Source organism: Suricata suricatta, chromosome 5 (genome assembly GCF_006229205.1).
Source record: "Suricata suricatta isolate VVHF042 chromosome 5, meerkat_22Aug2017_6uvM2_HiC, whole genome shotgun sequence".
Classification (NCBI taxonomy): domain Eukaryota; kingdom Metazoa; phylum Chordata; class Mammalia; order Carnivora; family Herpestidae; genus Suricata; species Suricata suricatta.
The window spans coordinates 56054345-56077885 of NC_043704.1; the positions used below are offsets into that span (position 1 = coordinate 56054345).

The 23541-nt window shown below is 36.0% G+C and overlaps 1 protein-coding gene across 1 annotated transcript in view; it reads right to left on the reverse strand.

Moving 5' to 3' along the window:
* Positions 1 to 23541, reverse strand: part of MORC1 (MORC family CW-type zinc finger 1) — a 167228-nt gene that overhangs the window by 114979 nt on the left and 28708 nt on the right. Inside the window, 1 exon segment of the mRNA XM_029938704.1 lies at positions 10111 to 10236. Within this exon segment, the coding sequence (XP_029794564.1) occupies positions 10111 to 10236 (126 nt within the window).

Consider the following 23541-nt stretch of genomic DNA (forward strand, 5'->3'; position numbering starts at 1 on the left):
AGAAAGAAGGAAAGGAAAAAGGAAAGGAAAGGAAAGGAAGAGAAAGAAAGGAAGAAAGAAAGGAAGAAAGACAGGGCTAACCCACAAGGGATGAAATAACACAGAAGAAACTGTACAATTTCTTACACAAAAATTTTGTCTCCAGAGAACCTGTAAGGGAAATTATATGCAAGTAAATATGACAAACAGAGAGAGGGGAAGCCTAAAAGATAAAATCATGAAGGATTAAATCAGTCCATACCATAAATACCAAGTATCAGATTTGACAGTTTATCAGAACCCCATATGAAACTTGGCAAAGGAGCAAACCTCCTTAAATATCTTTTAGGGAACAAAATAAGTATTTATATTATATCTACTTTCTGGTAACATATATCTAAGAATATGACTTTAAAAGATGAATAAAAAATATGCTAGAATCGGAAACAGCCATCACTTAATACCAGAAGTTTAGGTAGATAAAATTCCATTTACTATAATTCCCTGAGAAAATAGAGAAAAATCCATATTTTCCTTTGGCTTAACCCATTTTTTTACCCAAACTCACTAAGAGGGAAACAATTTAATTTGAAAAGATCAGCTATACTGATTGATCCAGGAGACCCTTGGTACTTCCCAAAAGAATAAGACTGATGAAAAGGAAGCATCACTTTGATATGAATCAGGAAATGAAGAGAGGATTTGTGAAGAAAGTCCCAGGCATGTTATACTTCACTTTTCTTTTCTTTTAAGTTAGAAACATTTTTTATTAATAGTTTATTGCCAAGTTGGTTTCCATATAAAACCCAGGGCTCTTCCCTACAAGTGCCCCCCTCCATGACCATAACCCCCCTTCTCCTTTCCCCCTCCCCCTTAGCCCTCCGTTTGTTTTCAGTATTTAAGAGTCTCTCATGATTTGCCTGCCTCCCTCTCCCTTTCTTTTCAAATATGATCCTCAGTAGAATCAGAAATCAAAAGTAAAGCAGGAGATGGTCTAAGATGGCAGTGTAGGAAGACCCTGACCACCTCCTCCCATGGTACACTGGATCTGCACCTGTATATAAAGCAATTCTTCTTAAAGAACGGGCAGCTGACTAAACAGCTTCTGCGCAACAAATGATAAAGGGACGGTAGTGAAGCGTAGGAGAAAAGGAGAGACAGTAACAATGGGAACCATACCCTGCAGTAGAAAGGGATATCACTGGGGGTCCAGTTCACAGACTCACCCACGGTGGGGTACAGTGAAAGAGAACAGTTTAAAGAGCACAAGGTTTGAAGTGAAGGAAATACATTCACTAACCCTAGAGAATCTGCTAAATGGGTGGGAAACTGTTGGAACTCTCTCCAGAGTTGAAAATACCAGTGAGCACCATTTTTTATGTTCCCCTGCCACCCTGATGGCACAAATAAGAGCAGGGTCCAGGCACTCTAGCCAGCCTGCTAGAGCCTCACCAGTGTGCCTGGGCCCTGTCCTACACCAGCTTCAGAAGGTGGCCCCAACACAGCACACTCTGGGACCATCCCAGCCTGTGCCCAATCCAACCGCACTGCCAAAAAAAGCCCTGGTGTGGCACACCCCAGGCCGTTCTCCATCCACCCGGCCTTCCAAAGCCACCAGGCACATGCAGTCTACTCAAAGGACACATTCCTATACAAGGCCCCTACTTTAAGACTTAGAAAGGTGGCTGTTCCACGTAATTCATAGAAATAAATAAGGTAAGACAAACACAATGAAAAGACAAAGGAGTACATTTGAAATGAAAGAACAAGATAAAACCCCAGGAAAAAACTTTAATGAAACAGATAAGTAATTTATCTGACCAAGAGCTCAAAGTAATGGTCATAAAGATGCTCACTGAACTTAGAAGACTAGAGGAACCCAGTGAGAATTTCAACAGAAAGTTATAAAATATAACAAAGAACCAATCAGAGCCGAAGAATATAATAACTGAAATGAAAAAAGTATGCTTAAGGGAACTCAACAGTTGATTAGGTGATACAGAAAAATGAATCAACAAACTGAAAGAAAAAATAGTGGAAATTACCCAGTCAGAACAAAAAATAGTTTTAAAAAATGAGGAAAATTTAAGAAACATCTGAGACGATATCAAACCTCTAACATTGTCATTACTGGGGTCCCAGAAGGAAAAGAGAAAGAGCCAGAATATTATTTGAAGAAATAATGGCTGAAAACATCCTTAATCTGGGGAAGAAAGCATATATCCAGGGTCCAGAACTCACAGCGAGTCCCAAACAAGATGAACCCAAAGAGATTCACAAAAACACATATAACTAAAATGGAAAGATTTAAACATAAAGAGAAAATATTAAAGGCCACAAGAGAAAAACAAATATTCACTTGCAAGGAACCACCCATAAGGCTATTGGGTGATTTTTCAGCAGAAATTTTGTGGGCCAGAAGGGAGTGGCAGGATATATTAAAGTGTTGAAAGGAAAAAGAAAAAAAAAACCTACAACCAAGAATACAAGACTTAGCAAGTTTATAATCCAGACGTGAAGGAGAGGTAAAGAGTGTGCTAGGCAAGCGAAATTTAAAAAGTTCATTACCACTAAACTGGCCTACAAGAAATGTTAAGTCAAAAAAGTAAAGACCATAATTTGAAATAAGAAATACAGTAAGAAAAAAATGTCACCAGAAAAAAAAAATCTCATTCGTAGTGGCGAATATATAAAATCAGTGTATCAACCACTTAAACAAAACATAGAGGAGAAGGGTATGTGCTTTTAGAATACATCCAAACTTAAGTAACCATCAGCTTAAAATAGACTGCTACATATACAAGCTGAGATATGAGCCTTATGGTAACCATAAAACAAAACCAACAGGAGATACAAAGAGAAGAAAGTGAATGGCACCCAAACATAACACTAAAGAAAACTATCAAACCACATGGGAAGAGAGTGAGAGAAGGAAAAAATAGAGAATTATAATAAAAGCAACCCGAACTTCAGCAACTTCTTACTAAATGTGTCTCCAGAGGCAAAGAAAACAAAAGCAAACATGAGCTATTGGGACCTCATCAAGATAAAAAGCTTCTGCACAGTAGAAAGAAGTAATCAACAAAACTAAAAGGCAACTGATAGAATGGGAGAGGATATTTACAAATGACATATTGTATAAAAGCTTAGTATCTAAAATCTATAAAGAACTTACCAAACTCAATGTCCAAAAAATAAATAATCCAGTGAAGAAATGAGCAGAAGAAATGAACAGACATTTTCCCAAAGACAACATCCAGAAGGCTAACAGACACATGAAAAGATGCTCAACATCATTCATCATCAAGGAAATACAAATTATAACTACAAAGTTATACCACCTCATATTTGTCGAAATAGCTAAAATTAATAACTCAAGAAACAACAGATGTTGGCAAGGATGTGGAAAAGGGGGAACACTTTGGACTGCTGGTAGGAATGCCAACTGGTGCAGCCACTCTGGAAAACAGTATGGAGGTTCCTCAAAAAATTAAAAATAGAACTATCCTACAACCCAGCAATTGCACTACTAGAAACTTTTCCAAAAGACATAAAAATGATGATTCGAAGGGACACATGCACCCCAATGTTTATAACAGTGCTATTGACAATAGCCAAATTATGGAAAGAGCCCAAATGTCCATCAACTAATGAATAAATAAAGAAGATGTGTTATATATACATACTAGGAATATTACTCAGCAATCAAAAAGAATGAAATCTTGCCATTTGCAACAATGTGGATGAAACTAGAATGTATTATGCTAAGCAAAATAAATCAGGCATAAAAAGACAAATATCACTCATATGCAGAATTTCAGAGACAAAACAGATAAACAGAGAGAAAGGGAAGGAAAAATAAGATAAAAACATAGAGGGAGGCAAACCATAAGAGACTCTTCACTACAGAGAACTGAGGGTTGTTGGAGGGGAGATGGGTAAGGGAATGGGCATTAAGGAGGGCACTTGCTGGGATGAGCACTGGGTGTATATGCATGAATATTACATGTATGAATGTTATATGTATGAGTATATATGATAAATCAGTGAATTCTACTCCTGAAACCAATACTATATTGTATGTTAACTAACTTGAATTCAAATTTTTAAAAAACCAGAAAACAATAAAATGACAATAAGTACATACTTATCAGTAATCACTTTAAATGCAAATAGACTAAATGCTCCAATCGAAAGACATAGGGTAACTGAATAGACAAAAACAACAAATAAAAAAACATCTAAATGCTGCCTATAAGAGACTCACTTTAATCCAAAAGACAGAAACAGACTGAAAGTGAAGGGATGGTAAAAGATATACCATGTAAATGGAAACAAAAAGAAAGTTGGACTAGCAATACTCATGTCAGAAAAATAGACTTAAAACAAAGATTGTAACCCAAGACAAGAAAGGGCATTATATCATAATAAAGGGGTCAATCTAAGAAGAGGATAAAACATTCATAAATATTTATGCACTCAACGTACCTGTACCTAAGCACACAAAAGCAAATATTAGTAGATAAAAGGAGATATTGATAATAGTACAGAACTTTACTACCCCACTTATCAATGGATAGATCATTCATGCAGAAAATCAGTAAGTAAATACTGGCCTTAAATGACATATTAGATCAGACACACTTAATATACATATAACATTTCATCCCCAAACAGGAGAATACACATTCTTTTCAATTGCACATAGAACATTCTCCGTCACGTTAGGCCACAAAAGAGTTCCCAATAAATTCAAGAAAAATGAATTTATATCAAGCATCTTTTATGACCACAATGGTATAAAACCAGAAATTACAAAAAGAAAACTGAAAAACACAAACACATGGAAACTAAACAATAGGGGTCAATGAAGAAATAAAGAAATTTTTTTAATGTTTATTTATTTTTGAGAGAGAGAGAGAGACAGACTACAAGCAGGGGAGAGGCAGAGAGAGAAGAAGACACATAATCCAAAGCAGACTCCAGATTCTCAACTGTCCCCACAGAGCCTGATGTGGGGCTTGAACACATGAACCGTGAGATCAGGACCTGAGCTAAAGTTGGATGCTTAACCAACTGAGCCACCCAGGCGCCCCTCAAAGATAAAATTTTAAAATACCTTAAGACAAATACAAATGAAAAGACAACTTGACAAACTCTATGAAATGCAGCATAAGCAGATATAAGAGGGAACTTCACAGCAATACAGGCCTACCTCTAGACAGAAAAGTATCCAAATGGATAATCAAGAACAAATGAAACCCAAGTTAGTAGAAGGAAGAAAATTATGAAGATCAAAGAGGAAATTATTGAAATAGAGATTTAAAAAACAATAGAAAAGATTAAACTAAAAAGTTTCTTTGAAAAGATAAAAAATCAACCTCTAGCCAGACATCAAAAAAATAGGACCCAAATCAACTAAATCAGAAATGAAAATTGAAAAGTTATAATTGACATCACAGAAATACAAAGGATTAGAAGAGACTGCAACAAATAATTATATACCAATAAATTGGAAAACCTAAGAAAGTTAAATTCCCAGAAACCCAAAACCTTCCAGTCTGAATCATGAAGAACAGAAAATGTGAACAGAGTACAAGTGATGAAATTAAATCAATAATGTCAAAACTTTAAAAAAAAAAAAAAAAAAAGAAGGCCAGGACCAGAAGACTTCATGGGTGAATCCTAACATTCAGAGTTAGTGCCTATCCTTCTCAAATTATTCCCAAAAACTGGAAGAGAAGGAATGCTTCCAAACCAATTTTGTGAGGCCAGCATTACTCTGATACCAAAAACAAAGACACCACCAAAAAGGAAAAATATAGGCCAATATCCCTGTTGAGCATAAATGTAAAAGTCCTTAAAAAATATCAGCAAATCAAATTCAAAAATACATTAAAAGGATCACACCATGATCAAGTGGGATTCATGCCAGGGATGCAAGGACAGGTCAACATCTACAAGTCAATCGATGTGATACACCACATTAATAAAACAAAGGATAAAAATCATAGGGTCATCTCAATAGACGCAGAAAAAAGCATCTGACAAAATTCATCATCCATTTATGACAAAAATAAAATTCTCAACGAAGTGGTTATAAAAGAAATGCACCACAACATAAAAATAGGGCAAACCACAGGTAACATCATAGTTATTGGTGAAAAGGTGAAAACTTTCCCTGTAAGATCAGGAACAAGACAAAGATGCCCACTCTTGGGGGAGGGGGAGGAAGGAAGGGGGTGATGGTCATGGAAAGGGGGAACTATGGGGAGAAGCACAGGGTGTTATATGGAAAACAATTTGACAATAAACTATTATTTTAAAAAATGCCCACTCTCAACACCACTTTTATTTCACATAGTAGTGGAAGCCCTAGCCACAGCAATTAGGCAACGAAAAGAAATAAAAACATCCATATGAGAAAGGAAGAAGTGAAACTGTCACTATATGCAGATAAAATGACCCTACCTATAAAAAGACTTAAAGAGATCACAAAAAACTATTAGAACTAATAAATAAATGCAGTAAAGTCACAAGGTACAAAATTGACATACAGAAATTGGCTACATTTCAAAGGGAAAAAAGGGAGACAAACCAAGAAACAGACTGAGGGTTACCAGAGGGAAGGGAGGTGGGGTGTTGGGATAAATAGGTGATGGAGATTAAGTAGTGCACTTGTGATGAGCACCAGGTGAGGTCTGAAAGTGCTGACCGCTATACTATACACCTGAAACTGATGAGACATTCAAAGGAAAGAAAAGAGAAATAAAAAAGAAAATGGCTGCATTCTATACACTAATAATGAGCTATCAGAAAGAGAAATTGAGGAAGCAATCCCACTTACTATTGCATCAAAAATAATAAAATACCCAGGAATAAATTTAACCAGGAAGGTAAAAGACGTGTACTCTGAAAACTATAAGACACTAATGAAAGAAACTGTGGATGACAGAAATAAGTGGAAAGATATCTCAATGTGATAGATTAGAAGAATTAATATCATTAAAATATTCATACTACCCAAAGCAATCAATGCATTAAATGCAATCCTCATCAAAATACCAATGGCATTTTTCATAGAAATAGAACAAAGAATCCTAAAACTTGTTTGGAACCACAAAAGACCCTAAATAGCCAAAGCAATCTTGAGGAACAAAATGCAAGCTGGAGGTGTCATGCTTCCAGATTTCACACTGTACTACAAAGCTGTAATAATCAGAATAGTATCATCCTGGTATGAAAACAGACACACAGAACAATGGAAAAGAACAAAGAACCCAAAAGTAAACCCATGCATATATGGTCAATTAATTTATGATACAGGAGACAAAAATATACAAGGGGGAAAATGTAATCTGTTCAATAAATGATATTGGGAAAACTGGACAGCTAATTGTGAAAGAATGATCTGGCACGCCATCTTACACCATTCACAAAAATAAATTCAAAATGATCTAAAGATTTGACCGTAAGATCTGAAACCATAAAACCCTTAGAAGAAAACATAGACAGAAATCCTTTGTCATTGGTCTTAGCAATATTATTTTAGAAGAGTCTCATCAAGCAAGGGCAACAAAAGCTAAAATGAATAAATGGGTTTATGTCAAACTAAAAAGCTTTTGCACAGCTAAGGAAACCATGAACAAAATGAAAAAGCAACCTACTGAACGGGGGAATCTATTTGCAAATCAAACAATGAGGACTTAATATCAAAAACACATAAAGAACCTACACAATATAAAAAAAAAACCAAACAACCTAATTTTTAAAAATGCATGAAGGACTTCAGACAATTTTCCAAAGAAGACATACAGATGGTCGAGAAACACATAGAAAGATGTTCAATATCACTACACGCTAGTGAAATGCAAAACAAAACCCCACAATGAGATCTCACCTCACACCTGCAAGACTGGCTATCATCAAAAAGACAAAAAATAACAAGTGTTGGCAAAGGTGTGGACAAAAAGGAACACTTGCACCCTGTTGGTGAAAATGTAAACGGGTACAGCCACTGTGGAAAACAGTATGGGGGTTTCTCAAAAAATTAAAAGAAGAACTATCATACAACCAGAAATTCCACTTCTGGATATTCATCCAAAGAAAACGAAAACACCAATTCAAAGAGATATACACAATCCTGTGTTCACTGTAGCAATATTTACAACAGCCACAATATGGAAGCAACCTATGCGCACAGGTGTGCATGCACACATGCACGCGTGCACACAGACACACGCACACGCACACACACTCACACACTAATGGAATATTACTCAGTCATAAAACGAGTGAAATATTAACATTTGTAAAAATAAGGATGGATTTATAGGGTATTATGCTAAGTGAAATAAGTCAGACAGAAAGACAAATAACCATAAAATTTCACTTACGTGAGAAATCTAAAAAAGCAAATGAACAGACAAAATAAAACAGAAACAGACTCACTGAAACAGGAAACAAAATACTGATTACCAAAGAGGGGACAGGTTGAGGGCAGGCAAAACAGGTGAAGGGGATTAAGAGGTACAAACTTCCAGTTATAAAATAAGTAAGTCATGAGCATGTAGAATACACCACAAGGAAGATGGTCGTTGTAGTAAGTTTGTATGGGGACAGATGGTAACTAGACTTCGGGCATATTGATGTGAGTGAATGCAAGGCCCCAGGACAGCCACTGCTTCCCCATGAAAATAAGAAAACAAAACAAACGTAGGTCTATTATAAAGAGTTAGTGTAGTATAGGTGACCGGAGCACAGAATTTGAGCTGGTAAAGAATTTGGAGCCAGAATATTTGAGCTGTTGTTCAGCTGTGGCACTTCCTTATCTCTCAAATGGTGATAATTAAACACAACCCACAGGGTCTCTACAAAAATCAGATAACACAATGCATGTTTAAAAAAAAAAAGCATAGAAAGAGAGAGAGAGACAGTATTCAAACAGTACATGTTTCTCCCAGTAGATATAAGCTCCTCAAAATCAGAACTAATCTTATCTTTTTTATATTTTGTAGCTTAGCACAATCTCAGGACTCACAGAAGACTCTGATAAATGTTTAGTGAGTAAATAAATGACCACCCAGAAACAATACACACGCGCACACACACACACACACACACACACACACATACTATTCTTATTGCATACATAGCTGGACAAGATACACTTAAAATATGCAAATATCAGCTTTATAAAAGTTTATGCTGGTACAGACTTCTGGTTACAAAACCACTTAGTCAGGGGCGCCTGGGTGGCTCAGTCGGTTAAGTGTCCGACTTCAGCTCAGGTCATGATCTCATGGTCTGTGGGTTTGAGCCCCATGTCGGGCTCTGTGCTGACAGCTCAGAGCCTGTAGCCAGCCTCAGATTTTGCATCTCCCTCTGTCTGTCTACCCCTCCTTCACTTCTCTCTTTCTCTCTCTCTCTCTCTCTCTCTCTCTCTCAAAAGTAAATAAACATTAAAAAATATTTGAAAGAAAAAATAACTAAGTCATGGGGATGTAATGTCCAACATAGTTAACAATACTGTATAGCAGAGTTGAAAGTTACTAAGAGAGTAGATCTTAAAAGTTCTCATCATTAAGAAAAATTCATAACTATGTACGGTTATGTACATTAACTATACTTATTATGGTATAATAAAAAAGCTCATGCTAAAATGTAAAAATCAACTAAAATATAACTGACCCAAATAGTGTTTATAAAGATGTTCATTCTATATGTAAAATATACATACACATATGTGTATGATTTAATAATTCAAATTGTGTAAACAGAAATATAAGTGAACTGCAATTCTTATAATGAAACCTATCACAATCAAAGAACCCAAGATTCAGTAAGTGGGAAAAAAAATTCCTACTTGGAGTGATTACCCAACTTAAGAGTGTTCACGGCAACGTGTGGCTATTATGGCCAAATGTTTGTTACACGTGGTTCCTTCTCAGCAAATCTTTCAGAAACAGCCTGAATTTTATTCATCATAGTAAAAATCTTACCATAAAATTGTAAAATCTTACTATCAAATTATAAAATTCTTACTATCAAATCACTTAAACAATTATGGGGAGGAGCCTATTGATTTTAGAAATTAAAAACTATCAAGATAATTTTTAAAAGGGGAGTTACCTGGGTCTGTAGAGGCAATAACATAGGTGTTTTGTTTTAACTCTTTTGGCCTGAATGAATATTCTCATCCAAGGTTCAAAATACAGAACAGACGTGTAGGCTCTGAATGACCATCTCTCTGGAAAACTAGAATAGAAAATATCAAAGACCACACTATAAAGGATGCAATAATGCCATGTCTTACAGAAGAAAAAAATCAGATTAACAGGTTACAATAATGGTTATTACTATCAGCTTCAGGAACTTTTCTAAACGTAATGACAACACATACCAGTGAATCTTGCAACATTTACCTACCTCATTAAGCAGGACTCTAAATATGAAGTGCTATATAAATAACCTACACTTTGATTAGAATTGGCTTTTTGTTGGCAACTGATTCTAAGCAGACTTACATCAACAATAGAAAATATACTTTCTATCAAAGCCATTGGATCTGAAGGACAAAACCAAGTTAAACAAAAACAATCCCCCTGCTCAATGTAACAAAAAGAATCTAGGCCCACAGGAATAAGAAACATTTCCATGTAGTATAAATGTAGAAAAACAATAAAAAGGCTTCATTTGCATTGAAAATTATAAATAAGAAATATAAAACTTCATTCTGCAAGTGCAGTAAGTATTAAATATTTATGGCCAGCTGAGGGGAGAAGTCTGATGTGGTGAGAGAGGAGAAAGAAAAATAAAGGACGGACAGCAGTGAAATGGGAGCAGACACAATGTAAACAGCCTTAGGAAGAAAGTTATCCTTGTAAAACTGAATGTTGCTGGGAAATCACTCTGTTGCTGTATACTAACTCCAGGGTCTTTCTATATTAAAGTCCATTTATGAACTGTAAATCCTCTCCAACTAGACAAGAAGTAAAGATAGAAATATAAATGTCTATAAAGATATAAACAAACCCAGCTATGCTTAGGAAGCAGCATCCTTTACCTACCGGGTCCCAGAAAAGGCTAGTAGGTCAAGCAGAAAGCAGCGAGTCCTACGCCCATGGTATCCAGAGGGAGACAAAGACAGTGGAAAGGAAACATAAATCCTGTCTAAGGAGAACTGCTCATCAGAGTCACAGACCACTGCCAGTTACTCAGTAAGAAAGGACAGAGCTTGAGGTGTCTGGGTGGCTCAGTTGGTTGAGCGTCTGACTTTGGCTCAGGTCATGATCTCACTGCTTGTGGGTTTGAGCCCTGCATTGGGCTCTGTGCTGACAGCTCAGAGCCTGGAGCCTGCTTCCTGTTCTGGGTCTCCCTCTCTCTCTGCCCCTCCCATGCTCATGCTCTGTCTCTCTCTGTTTCTCAATAATAAGTAAATGTTAAAAAAAAAATTTTAAACAAACAAACAAAAAAAAGAAAGGACAGAGCTCTAAAGAATTTACCAAAAATGAAGATGAATCCCATAAGAAAGCCAACGATTCCCTGGTTGGTTGTAAGTTCTTTTAGGATTTCTTTTGTTTAAAAAGAAATTCTTTTCAAGTAATACTTGAGTAAAATTTCCCAATATAAATTATATGAAAAGTAGTCCATGGCTATTACTCCATAAATACTAATGCATCTTTAACATGACCAGAGAGGCTGTCTGCATTACGGTGCAGCACAAGAATGGGGGTGACTTTTAGGAAGCAGAAGCTGCACAATCAAGTACATCCTCACCTGTTAAAAGAAAACAGGAAATAAGTCACCTGGAGACACTATAAATCTTCCAAGGACTTCTGCCATTTATTCAAATCCTTCCTGAATCTCTTGATTAAAAATTGCCCTTAAAGCCAGTAGCTTTGACTCTCCTAAAAGCTAATGCATTTCTGTCATTTGAAAGTAAAAGTCAAAAATAATTCAAAGCCAAGTTTGATAATTTGAGACTTAATGATGGGTTAGACAAATTTGGGTTTTTTATATATATACTTTTTATGCTATTGTGATGTCTGTAATAGAAAAAAAGACAAAGAAGGCTAAATATAAAATCTACACATATATATATATATATATTTTAGCCACTCTGACTGATGTGAGGTGGTATCTCAGTGTGGTTTTGATTTGTATTTCCCTGATGATAACTGACCTAGAGCGAGTCATGCTAAGCGAAATAAGTCAGGCAGAGAAGGACAGATACCATATGTTTGCACTCATAGGTCTAACAGGAGAAACTTAATAGGAGACCATGGGAATGGGAAAGGGGGGGAAAGAGTTAGGGAGAGGGAGTGAGGCAAATCATGAGAGACTTTTGAATGTTGAGCACAAACTGAGGGCTGAAGAGGGAAGAAGGAAGGGAAGTGGGGGTGATGGTCATGCAGAGGGGCACTTGTGGGGAAGAGCCCTGGGTGTTATATGGAAACCAGCTTGGTAATAAACTATTAATAAAAAAATATATATATACAATATATATGGGTATATATGGATCTTTAAAAATTATACATACAAACAAAATAAGGAAATTAGTACTTCTAGCATTTGATAGTTCACTTTTTGTACTCATCCAGTCAATTATCTATAAGTAAATAGTCATAGCAGGTGTGCTGGTGATGCTTAAGACCTCCTTTCTGTTAGGAAATTCACTAGAAGGACTCATGGGACTATACAGCAGATCATAATCAGGAATTCTTCCCCCACCTATGAGAAAATACAGCAACACGTGTGTGATGTTTCTGCCCAAAGAAGCCCATCAGACACAGCACTGAAAAATTTTATTGGGAGTTGGTCACATAAGCACCCTCTGACAGCATGTATCAAGATTCCAGCATAACCGTATTATTTGCATAGTCCAGGTATAGTGAGCCAAAAGTTTTCTATCAGTGTACGAAACTTTACCAGCCAAGTCCCCAGAAGCCAGCCAAGGCCAGGTCAAGGCTTGCCTTGACAGCAAGACTTTCTTTGGATGAAGGCTTCCATGTTAACCTTTTTCTACACACATGCCACTTTTGAAAGTTCCTATATATTGGTAACAAACAAAACAGTAATACTTTTTATGCTATTGTGATGTCTGTGATAGAAAAAAAGACAAAGAAGGCTAAATATAAAATCTACATATCAAATAGGCTACCCAGTACAACTTGTGAAATTTATAGGCTGTATAAGGTCCTACATGATCTGACGATCACTTAACTCTCTAGCCCTGTCTCTTACCAGATTTAATATAGAGGTTTAGGAACACTCTTGGTGCCCCAGATACGGGTCATGCTTTCTTATCCCTATGCCGTAGCACATTCAATTACTTGGCCATTTTTGGTTAGCTCCTTTTCCCCTTCAGGATGCAACTTGACATTTCATTGCCTCTTGAAGCTTTCCCTCATCCCCAAGATTGGGTGAATCACGTGCTTCTGGGGTTCCCCTCCTTCTTCTGTGCCTCCCCAACACAGATCTTGCCACTTAGTCGTGTCACTGTCTTTATCTGGATCTCCCCCGCATCAGGCTACAAGCCCCATGAGGCTAGCACCCTCATCCATAAATATTTGTTGAATAAACAATAAGTATTCAGGATTTCCTTGGCTTAATTTAGAATGAACAACAGGGGGTTCCCCTTACAAGAAATATTTACTGACCGATCATCTTCAATGATGATGCTATCCATCTTTATAAATAAGGCCAGTCACTTGGGAAACTGAAATCCAAATGTACTAAGTAATGAAGGTATCTTCAAAAGATCTAAGAAAAAAAGTGTTATTCCCCCCTCTCCAATCGAACTACTTCACATAATTTTTTCAAGAAGTGTTCCTCTCTTGTGTACTCCTTAATGTCTTTCTTTTCCATCTGAAACTTTGCCAGAAGTGCCCATATCTCTATCTTTGTATCTCTGTCTTTCACTTTCTATTTAACTGGCTATAATAAACTAAAGAACGAAAGAGAGAGTGCTCTCCAACACACACACACACACACACACACACACACACACACACGCAGCCACAAGACAAATACGGGGAAAGAAGACAGTGCTTTAAGGCAGAAGCTGGGTTGAAAGTCCGTGGAATATAATGGCAGATGGAGTAGTCTGTGTGTTCGTCCCCTGCTCAGCATTCGGGATTCTTAAAAAGTCTCTAAGTAGTCAGCTTCCAGCTGTGGCCATGGCCTCGGTGTGGCCTCTTTCTTCTCCTAATCTATCCACATTGTTCTGCTTTAAGTGTTGCTCCATATACAACATATCATGAGTGGATTGGTGTGGTCACCAAACTGTTAAGGACAGAAGGCCCAGGAAGAGGGCTCCATGGCCAGCATCATATCTCCTTTATCTACAATTCAGATTCTCTGTGGCTGGAGTCTGAGAACGTAAATTTTTTTTAAAGCTACCCAGGTGATTCTTTTAACCCTGCGAGTTTTAAGAACCAGTGCGTGGTAGACCTAAGGGACAGGGTCATATATAATAAAGGTGGCTTGAAAGAGAAGAGCACAACAGTCTCTCACAGGTGTGGATGTAGGACACCCTCTACATTTATTCACATCAGCTATGCAGACAACAGACTCCCTTTGAAATGCCCTTGTAAGGTCCACAGTTGAGAAAAATGACCCTAAACTAAATTAGATTCCTTTTGGAATATCTCAGAAGTGCCATATTTTTATTCATGAAAATACTTCATATTATAACCAAAACTGTTTTCTAAATTTACTGCTAAAGTCCCTGCAATATCTCTGAGGAGTTCCTAAAGTAGAAATTAACAAGGTCTATATTATCTTGAAAACAAAGAAGTGCATAAAGATTTTTAACTAGTTTGAATTCTGAACTATGAAGGGACTAACCGAATTTAATCTTAGGGTGGATTATACCTAAGAGAAATGTCAACTCAAAGAGGTAATTTAAAAGAAAAGTTAAAAGCTATGCAAAGTAATGAAAGTGCTTCTGTCAACCACAGTATGGCAAGAAACACATTACAACGGGAAGCTGTGACTTCTGATGTGTTCCCAGACAGCTCAGTTAAGACCTAAACTAGAGACATTATGAAATGCTGCCCAATGACTGTCAATTTAGGAACACACTGACAATGTGGCATCTAATTTCAAAACATTACTTAGCACAAAATTTCAACTCCATTATTCCACATTACATCCTCACTCTCAGAGCTGTTTTTTCATACAGTTCTCCTAGCTGCCTGAGATCCTAAGCCATGATGGATTCCAGGACCCTATGATGCCAGCCAGTTCTACGTCATGCTTTTTTATTTTACTGGAGCCTGTGCTTTTTTGCATGTTCTCATAGAGTTGAATATGTAAAATATTTATAATGCTAAGAAGACAAGTCACAAAAGCAACATGACACCGGGAAACTACATGCATAGCAGAACAGGTACAATGCTTACGTGAGTTATAGATGTGATCAAGTTTTCACAGTTTGGAACCCAAGAGAGATGTCAACAGAAGCACTTGACAAAATTTCCTAAAACTCCCTCTCTCCCTAATAAAGATCTGCAATGATCTTCAAGGATGGAAGACAGTGGAACCCACTACTAAGAGTGCTACTACCATCCAAAAAAAAGGTATCTACATATTCTTGAAAGTTACCTAGACATTGGCATTCAATTCAGTGTTTGCTATCTATCAGACCTCAGGTTAGTTTACAGAGCATTATAATATTAAGTGTTAGAAAGAGTATTGCAGGGAAAAGCAGAATGGAGGGAACTAAGATGTACTCAGAACCTCCATGTGCCAGGTACCATTCCTATTCTATTTCTACAGTGTTCCTAGTAGGCTGATCATGTTCTATGGAGCCTCATTTTATAGATGACAAGACTAAAGTTCAGAGACCACAGATAACTTATCACTAGAATGAAAGCTCTCTCTCAATAAATAAGTTAAATTAAATAAAGAAAAAAGAAAAAAGAATTAAAGCTCTCTCAACAGAATCTGGGACATTTGGGGACAGAGATACGTGTGGGTGTTTTCCCCCTGACATACATCCAGCTCCTAAAAGAGGGCCTGACACTCAATAAATAGCCACTGAATGAGAAAATGTAAAATTAATCTATCTGACCCAAGGAAGAACAGTAAGGAGGCCTGTGTGCCTAGAGAAAATCGGAGAGGAAATGAAGTCAGAGAGTAACAGAGGACTTTACCATGCAGGATGCTGCAGGACATTATAAAGACTTTCACTTTTCCTCTGAGTGTAATGGGAAGTCATTGGGGAATTCTGAACAGAGAGTTTTTAAAAGACTGCTCTGGCTGCTGCAGAACAGCAAGGGTGGTGTAGTTTTTATAGGCAAAAAGTGGAAACAAGAGAGATGTGTGGCTTGGTGGGAGACCCTCTGCAATAACCATGGGAAGACACAATGGTGGCTTGGACCAAGATCACCGCAGTAGAGGAGGTAATAAATGGTTGGGTAGGGGTCTACTTGAAGGCAGAGCCAATAATAAGCAAGTTAGAAATGCAAGAATTCAAGAATCCTCGGGACAAGAGCCCTGAGTATGAAGAATTTTTTAAATGTCAAAACCCATAGCCAGACACACTGTGAATTTTATTTGAAGTTACAAGAATTCCTAAAAGCTATTCAAGGTGGGGGAAATGAGTGATTTACAAAAATTCAGTAATCACATCTGCATCTGGCCTCTCATTAACAAGGATTCAAGAAGTCAAATAAGCAATAAGTTCTGAGGGAAACTACTTTTGAATCACTGTTTCTTTATTCATTTAAACAAACATCGAGGAAGAAAGGAAAAATAACGAAACGTTTAAGGATACAAAGCTTCCAAAAGATTACATCCCATGGACTTTGAAATAATTAAAGGATATAACCCAGCAAATGAACTAATGAGTAAACGAAGAAGATTCAGGATGGAAGATGGTGTGGTAAGCAAATAAAAATAATAAATCGTATAATTTAGTCTAAATAATTATTTATGCAGGGTGTGACATAATATTGTAAAATTTTATCAATAATCCAAATAATCAGAAAAAGGTGGAACCAGTAAGATAGATATGGATTAACTCCACACTTTGATAACAGAACTAAATTTAGATATATTTATTTAAAATGTAAACGCAATCCACTCTGAAAGAATAGCATGGAACAAATAATTTTTAGACTATAAGAATGGGAAAAAATGGGCCTTCCCTCTTGACAAAAAATGCTCAACTCAACTAATCTCTCAAGGAAGGAGAAAAAAATATAAGGCAGAACAAAATTAAACAAACCCAAGCGCAAGCAAATGGCCACAAAACTAAACAAACAAACCTAAGCAAAAACAAATGATAACCAAAGAAGTAAATATAAAACATAAAATGAGAAGGCAGAGTAAGTCTAGCCATAGCAGATGTCATAATAAGCATAAACTAAATTTCCAATTAAAAGAGAGAAGCACTCAGACTGAGTGCTAACAAATCTAGTTACATGCCATTTGTGAGACAAATTGAAAATTAAACAGCACTGCTGAGAATAAAGCAGTGGAAAACTATATGGTAAGAAAAGTTAACCAAAATAAAGCAAACATAGGTTAATGTTAGACAAAAACAGAAACAAAGTTGTTAGAAAGTATCACTGGAACACAGAGGGATATTTTATATTAATAAAGGTTCACTAAACCAAATGTGTGTGTACCATAAATCTAATGACTCACAAACACATATAGTAAACACGAGAAGAAACATGGACAAAATCACAGGCACTATAAGACTCATACTGCTCTCAGAAATGTAGGGGTCAAGAGGCAAGGGGGGTGGTAATGGAAGATTTGAGTAACAATTAAAAGCTTGATGTTACAGAATTTGTTTTTTCAGAGATTCACAATTTTTCCAATGTTTAAACAATTAGGCCACAAGAAATCTCAACAAATTTCAAAGAGCAAATATGATGCACACTATATTCTCCAATCACTGTATAATAAAATTAGAACAGTAATAAAAGGATATTTGATACCACCCCACACAAAAAATGTAGATACTTGAAGATTTTTAAAATACTTTTTAAAAGTAATCCCTGACCGAAGAGGAAGTCAAAATAGAATGTGTAAACTATTTAGAAATAAGCAATAATGATAGTTCTCCTTTTGAAACCTATAGAAGAGAGCCATAATGAAGGGGTAGTGTTGGGTGGGTGCAAAAAAGCCTTAGTTGTTTAGATTAGAAAATGAAATTGAAATAAAAAAAAAAAGATACACTTCAAGGAAGCAGAACAAGTAAATTTAAAAAACTGAGAAGAAAGTAGAAGAAAATAGAGAAATATAAAATAAATAAAAAGAATCTGAAATTATTTTATTTTTAAATAAAGTTGAAACAACTAAGACTCTCTGGCCAAGAAAAAGAGATGGCATACCATGCAATAAAAGTAGTAAAAATGGACACAACTATAGGATTTGGGGAAATAGAAGTTTTATATGAATATTTTATGTAAAATTCCTTATCAACATATTTGAAAATCTAAATAAAGTGAATGTTTTATAAGACATTATAAATGACAAATTTGACCCAAGAACTTAAAAATCTGAATAGACTAACAGTTATAGCACAATTCAAAAGTAATTAAAAAAAAAGTGATAAGACAACAATTTTTCAGAAAATTTCCACCAAACCTATAGGCAAACAAGAGACTCATTTTACATAAACATTTCTATATCAACAAGAGATGGAAAACTTCTCAACTCATTCTAACCATAATTTATACACCAATATTAAATAAGGTAAGGATAATAAAAGCATAATTACAGCACAGTCTCATGTGGAAACCTAAGGGCAAAAAATATTAAATAAAATAGTAGTGAAATTAATACTGTGAATAATGTGCCATGAACTTGCTGGGTTTCTTGGAGAAACAGAAGAATGACGGTTGAATATCACAAACTTTAATAACATACTACTTTAACAGATTAGAAGAGAACAAAACCTAAATCACCTCAAAAGATGTCAAAAAAATCTACTGACTGAAACTTAACACCAATTTTCTACAGTGAAAAATAAAAGTTACTCAATAAACTAGAAATAAAGCAACTTCTTAAGTTTGGCAAAAGACATTGATTAAAGGAAAAATAACTAGCAAATATCACACTTAATGATTAAAGAGAAAAGAATTCCATTAAGACCAAAAAAATGAACTACTGAGACCTCATCAAGATAAAAAGCTTCTGCACAGTGAAAGAAACAATCAACAAAACTAAAAGGCAACCAATGGAGTGGAGGAAGATACTTGCAAATGACATATCAGATAAAGGGTTAACATCCAAAATCTATAAAGAACTTATCAAACTCAACACCCAAAAAATAAATAATCCAGTGAAGAAATAGGCAGAAGGCATGAACAGACAATTTTCCATAGAAGTAATTCAGATAGCTAACAGACACATAAAAAGACGTGCAGTATCACTCATCATCAGGGAAATACAAATCAAAACCACAATGAGCTATGACCTCACATCTGTGAGAATGACTAAGATGAACAACTCAGGAAATGACAGATGTCGGTGAGGATGTGGAGAAAGGGGAACCTTTTTTGCACTCTTGGTGGAAACGCAAACTGGGGCAGCCACTCTGAAAAACAGTGTGGAGGTTCCTCAAAAACTTAAAAACATAACTCCAATCATACAATCAAACCACCAAAGTCTTGTTCTTAACTACTATGTATATACGATGATATAAAATTACACTCAACTATATGCAAGAAGACTGAAATAAGAACCAAAACATAAATATGTCAGTTCTCCCTCAAGTAAGCTATAAATTCAATGGACTACTCATCAAAGTCCCAAGAGAATTTTTTACATTAAAACTTGAAAAGCTGACTCTGAAATTCATATGGAGGAGAACATCTGCAAGAATAATCATAACACTTTCAAAAAGGACAAAGAAAGAGGACTTGCCCTACCAAATATCAAAACACATTATAAAGGCATCACAGTTAAAAAGTTCTAATGAAGCAAGAACAGAAAAAAAATGTATGAAAAGAAATAGGCCATCTTGAAAGTGATCCATATATGATAAAAATTTAGTTGATATCAGTGATGCATTTCAAATTCGTAGGAAAGTCTGAACAATTTTAAAAATGCTATATATTAGAAAACATTAATCCATTCTCCTCTTTGCATGCACACTTCACACCATGTGCAAAAACAAATTACAGATAGATTAAAAAGCTATAGATATAAACTATAGGTATTTTTAAAAATGATAAGAAAATATATTTGGTTAAGGAAAACCTATCTGAGGTTAGAAATCCAAAAGAAACTCATAAAGAAAAATATGAACAGATTTACCCCCAAAATATCAAACATTTCTAACGGCAAAGGACAATACTAACAATGTTAAAAGTCAAGTGGGGTGAAAGGAAAGTGGCTGTGTGTGGTTGTAAAAGGCAGTAAGAAAGGACCTTGTGCTGATGCACTGGTGCATTTGCGCCAGATGGACTGCATCAATGTCAATATCCTGGTTGTGATATTGTCCTACAGTTCAGCAAAATGCCAGCAATGGGGAAGCTAGGTGAAGGGCACACAGGCTTTCTCTCAATTATTTCTTATAACTGCTTATGAGTCTATAATTACCTAAATACAGATTTTAATTAAAATAAAGACAAGTGCCAGACTGAAGAAAACAGTTTCCTCATATTTAACACCCAAAGTAATAATACCTAAATGAAAGTTCCTAAAAATCAACGAAACTACATAATAGAAATATACAAATATAAACAAAAGACACAAGCAAATTATGGAAGCAAAGTAAGCATCCAAAGACCATTAAAATAAACTCCATACTGCCAATAATCAGGAGAAAACAAAGTGCAGAGAATTATTTAATCTACCTGGCAAATTTTTTAAAGTTTGATTACATCAAATCTGACAAAATTCAGATCATTGGCTGGGTGCACAGATTGTTTAAGCTTTCTGCACATTAATTTAGCACCATCTATTTAAGATTACTACCACTTAATCTGGAAATATTATCTATGAGAATCAATACTAAAGAAATACTTGTGCAAGTACTCAAAAAAAATAAGTGTAAAGATCAGCTTTTAAAATAGTGAAAAAGTGAAGTCAACCAAAGTATGATGCATACCAATACAAATGATGCAAAGCAATCTAAGTGAATATCATGCAAAAAGTGTTATACACCAATGTACAGTAATTTATTACTTTACATTACTTTTTAAAAGTTGCTTAAAAATGAGGTATAGGATTATTCAGTAAAAGAAACAAGGATTCCTTGCAGAAAAATGACTCTTCGTGGCATTACAGCAGCCAAAGTATAATATGGGTCTAGAATATCTTATAATGCCAAAAAGTACAAAAATGTCCAAAAATTATGGTGACATGTCAAAAGAACACAAGAGTCAGCCTGAACAGGTTCCCACTAGCCAAATCTGGGACAATTTTAGCCACAAAATTAACACTAATAGTGATAGATTATTACCCTTAAAATTAAAAGGAATGCATGGGTTCCCACTGTGCGTAAAGAGAGGGAGAGGGAGAGGATGAATGATAAAGCAAGTATGGTGGAATGTCAACATTTGGGGAATGTGAGGGAAAGGTATGCTGTAATTCTTAGTATGATCTTTGCAACCCTATTGAAAATTCTAAACTATTTCAAAAGAAAAAGCTAAGAAGAAAAAAAGAATGATTTTATAAACTGACAAGTACTGAAAAATCTAGATGACACTTCAACAAACCCAAGTTGTAGAGTTATTTCTATAGAAGAGAGTTTGGAAGGGCTGAGGTGGAGAATGAGAAAGCACTGTTAAACTGATTTAAGTATCTATGCACATCTGAGTAGTTTTCACCAAACTCCTATTTGTGTACCACTGGAGGCTCACCCCAGCCTCTGCCCCAAAGATTACTGTTGCTGGATCAGGTGCTGGACCACCAGGTAGAAGAGAGAGAATAAAAAAATCTAACACTTGGATTCACGATTTTGTGGTGACATATCTTATATGAAATTTCAAAACCTCAATTCTGAAATTATAATTCCATACTGGTACCTACATAAGGAATTCTACGTCCTATGAATGAAATTTAAAACATCTGAATTATAGAGTGATTCCATAACTGCCAGTGATACAGACTCTCTGGATAAGGAATGCCGAAGGAGAGTTCCAGCCCTGTGGATCTTGTAGATGCCACTTTACACTAACCACATGTGAGGCAATACAGGCACTGCCATCTCGGAGCCATCTACCACCTGTCATCTTCCATACGCTCAATCCTACTGCATTCAGTCAATAGAGGACTTCTGGCGCCTGGGTGTTAAACACTCTACTCTTGATTTTGGCTCAGGTCATGATCTCACAGTTCGTGAGATTGAGCCCTGCATCAGGTTCTGTGCTGACAGCGTGGAGCCTGCTTGGGATTCTCTCTATCCCTCTCTCTCTGCCCCTCCCGTGCTTGCATAAGCTGTCTCTTACATATTCTCCCTCTCAAAATAACTAAGTATTTAATAGAAGACCTCTGGAAATCACTCTGATTTTAATCATTTGTGTGACTGTGGCTAAAGGTTGCTAACAGCCACCAGTCATGAGAGAACAAACAGACTTGATTTTGTTTTGACTACTTCAAATGAGAAAAAAAAAAAACCTGGTAGGGGAAAATTCGCAAGTTTGAGATGTGGGACTTGGTCCAGAGTTGCAAAAATTACCACAACATGAAATATAAATTAACAAACAATGTATAAGCTGGCTCTGAAGAAGCATCTTGTTTTGTTATTAGTTTACTATTCTTTTCATTAATATTCAGTATTCTCAGCCCTTCCCCTGCGTCTTTGTTGCAAACTCTTAACTTTCCGTTGATTTCTTACAAAGTGGTTTTTCATATTGTCTTCTACCCTTTGAAAGCACTTTGCCCAAGTTTAACACGGCAGATTCTTTCCCTGTAGACAGAACCCACTTTCTGTATATCATTATGTATGGAACTCTGTGTGATTCCCTGGCACTCTCCACATGTCACATTCACAGATTTAAGTTCTGATTTAATATATCACACATTAAATGCAAACTTCTGCCTCATCTGATTCTGGAATTCTGAGATTACTTATCTATCTACATATTTTTTTTAAGAGAAAACGGGCTGTCTTTAGACTCCTATTGCCAAAACACGTGTCACTGCCCATGTGCTTGAATATCACTCCTAATGAAATTTAATGAGGTTACTGTCATCTTAAAACAAGGCCCTGCTGATGGTTGGTTGGATACATTGTTATAGAGCCTTAGCCCAAAGCAGTTAAAGAGTATGATGGCAAAGTTTAAAACTGATATCAAATATTCGCAAGAACTATATAAAAGTTCAGACACATGGACTCAGTAATTCCATTCCTGGGAATGTGTCTTAAAAAAAAAAAAATTCAGTATACTGAAAACGAACCATGGACTGAAGGAGGAGGGGGAGAGGAGAGGGGGTGATGGTCATGGTGGGGGGCACTTATGGGGAGAAGCACTGGGTGTTATATGGAAACCAATTTGACAATAAACTATTAAAAAATATGTAGCTTAAAAAAAACAACTCAAAAGAATAAAAAAATCCATCTGCATTAAAATGTTTACTTCAATAGTA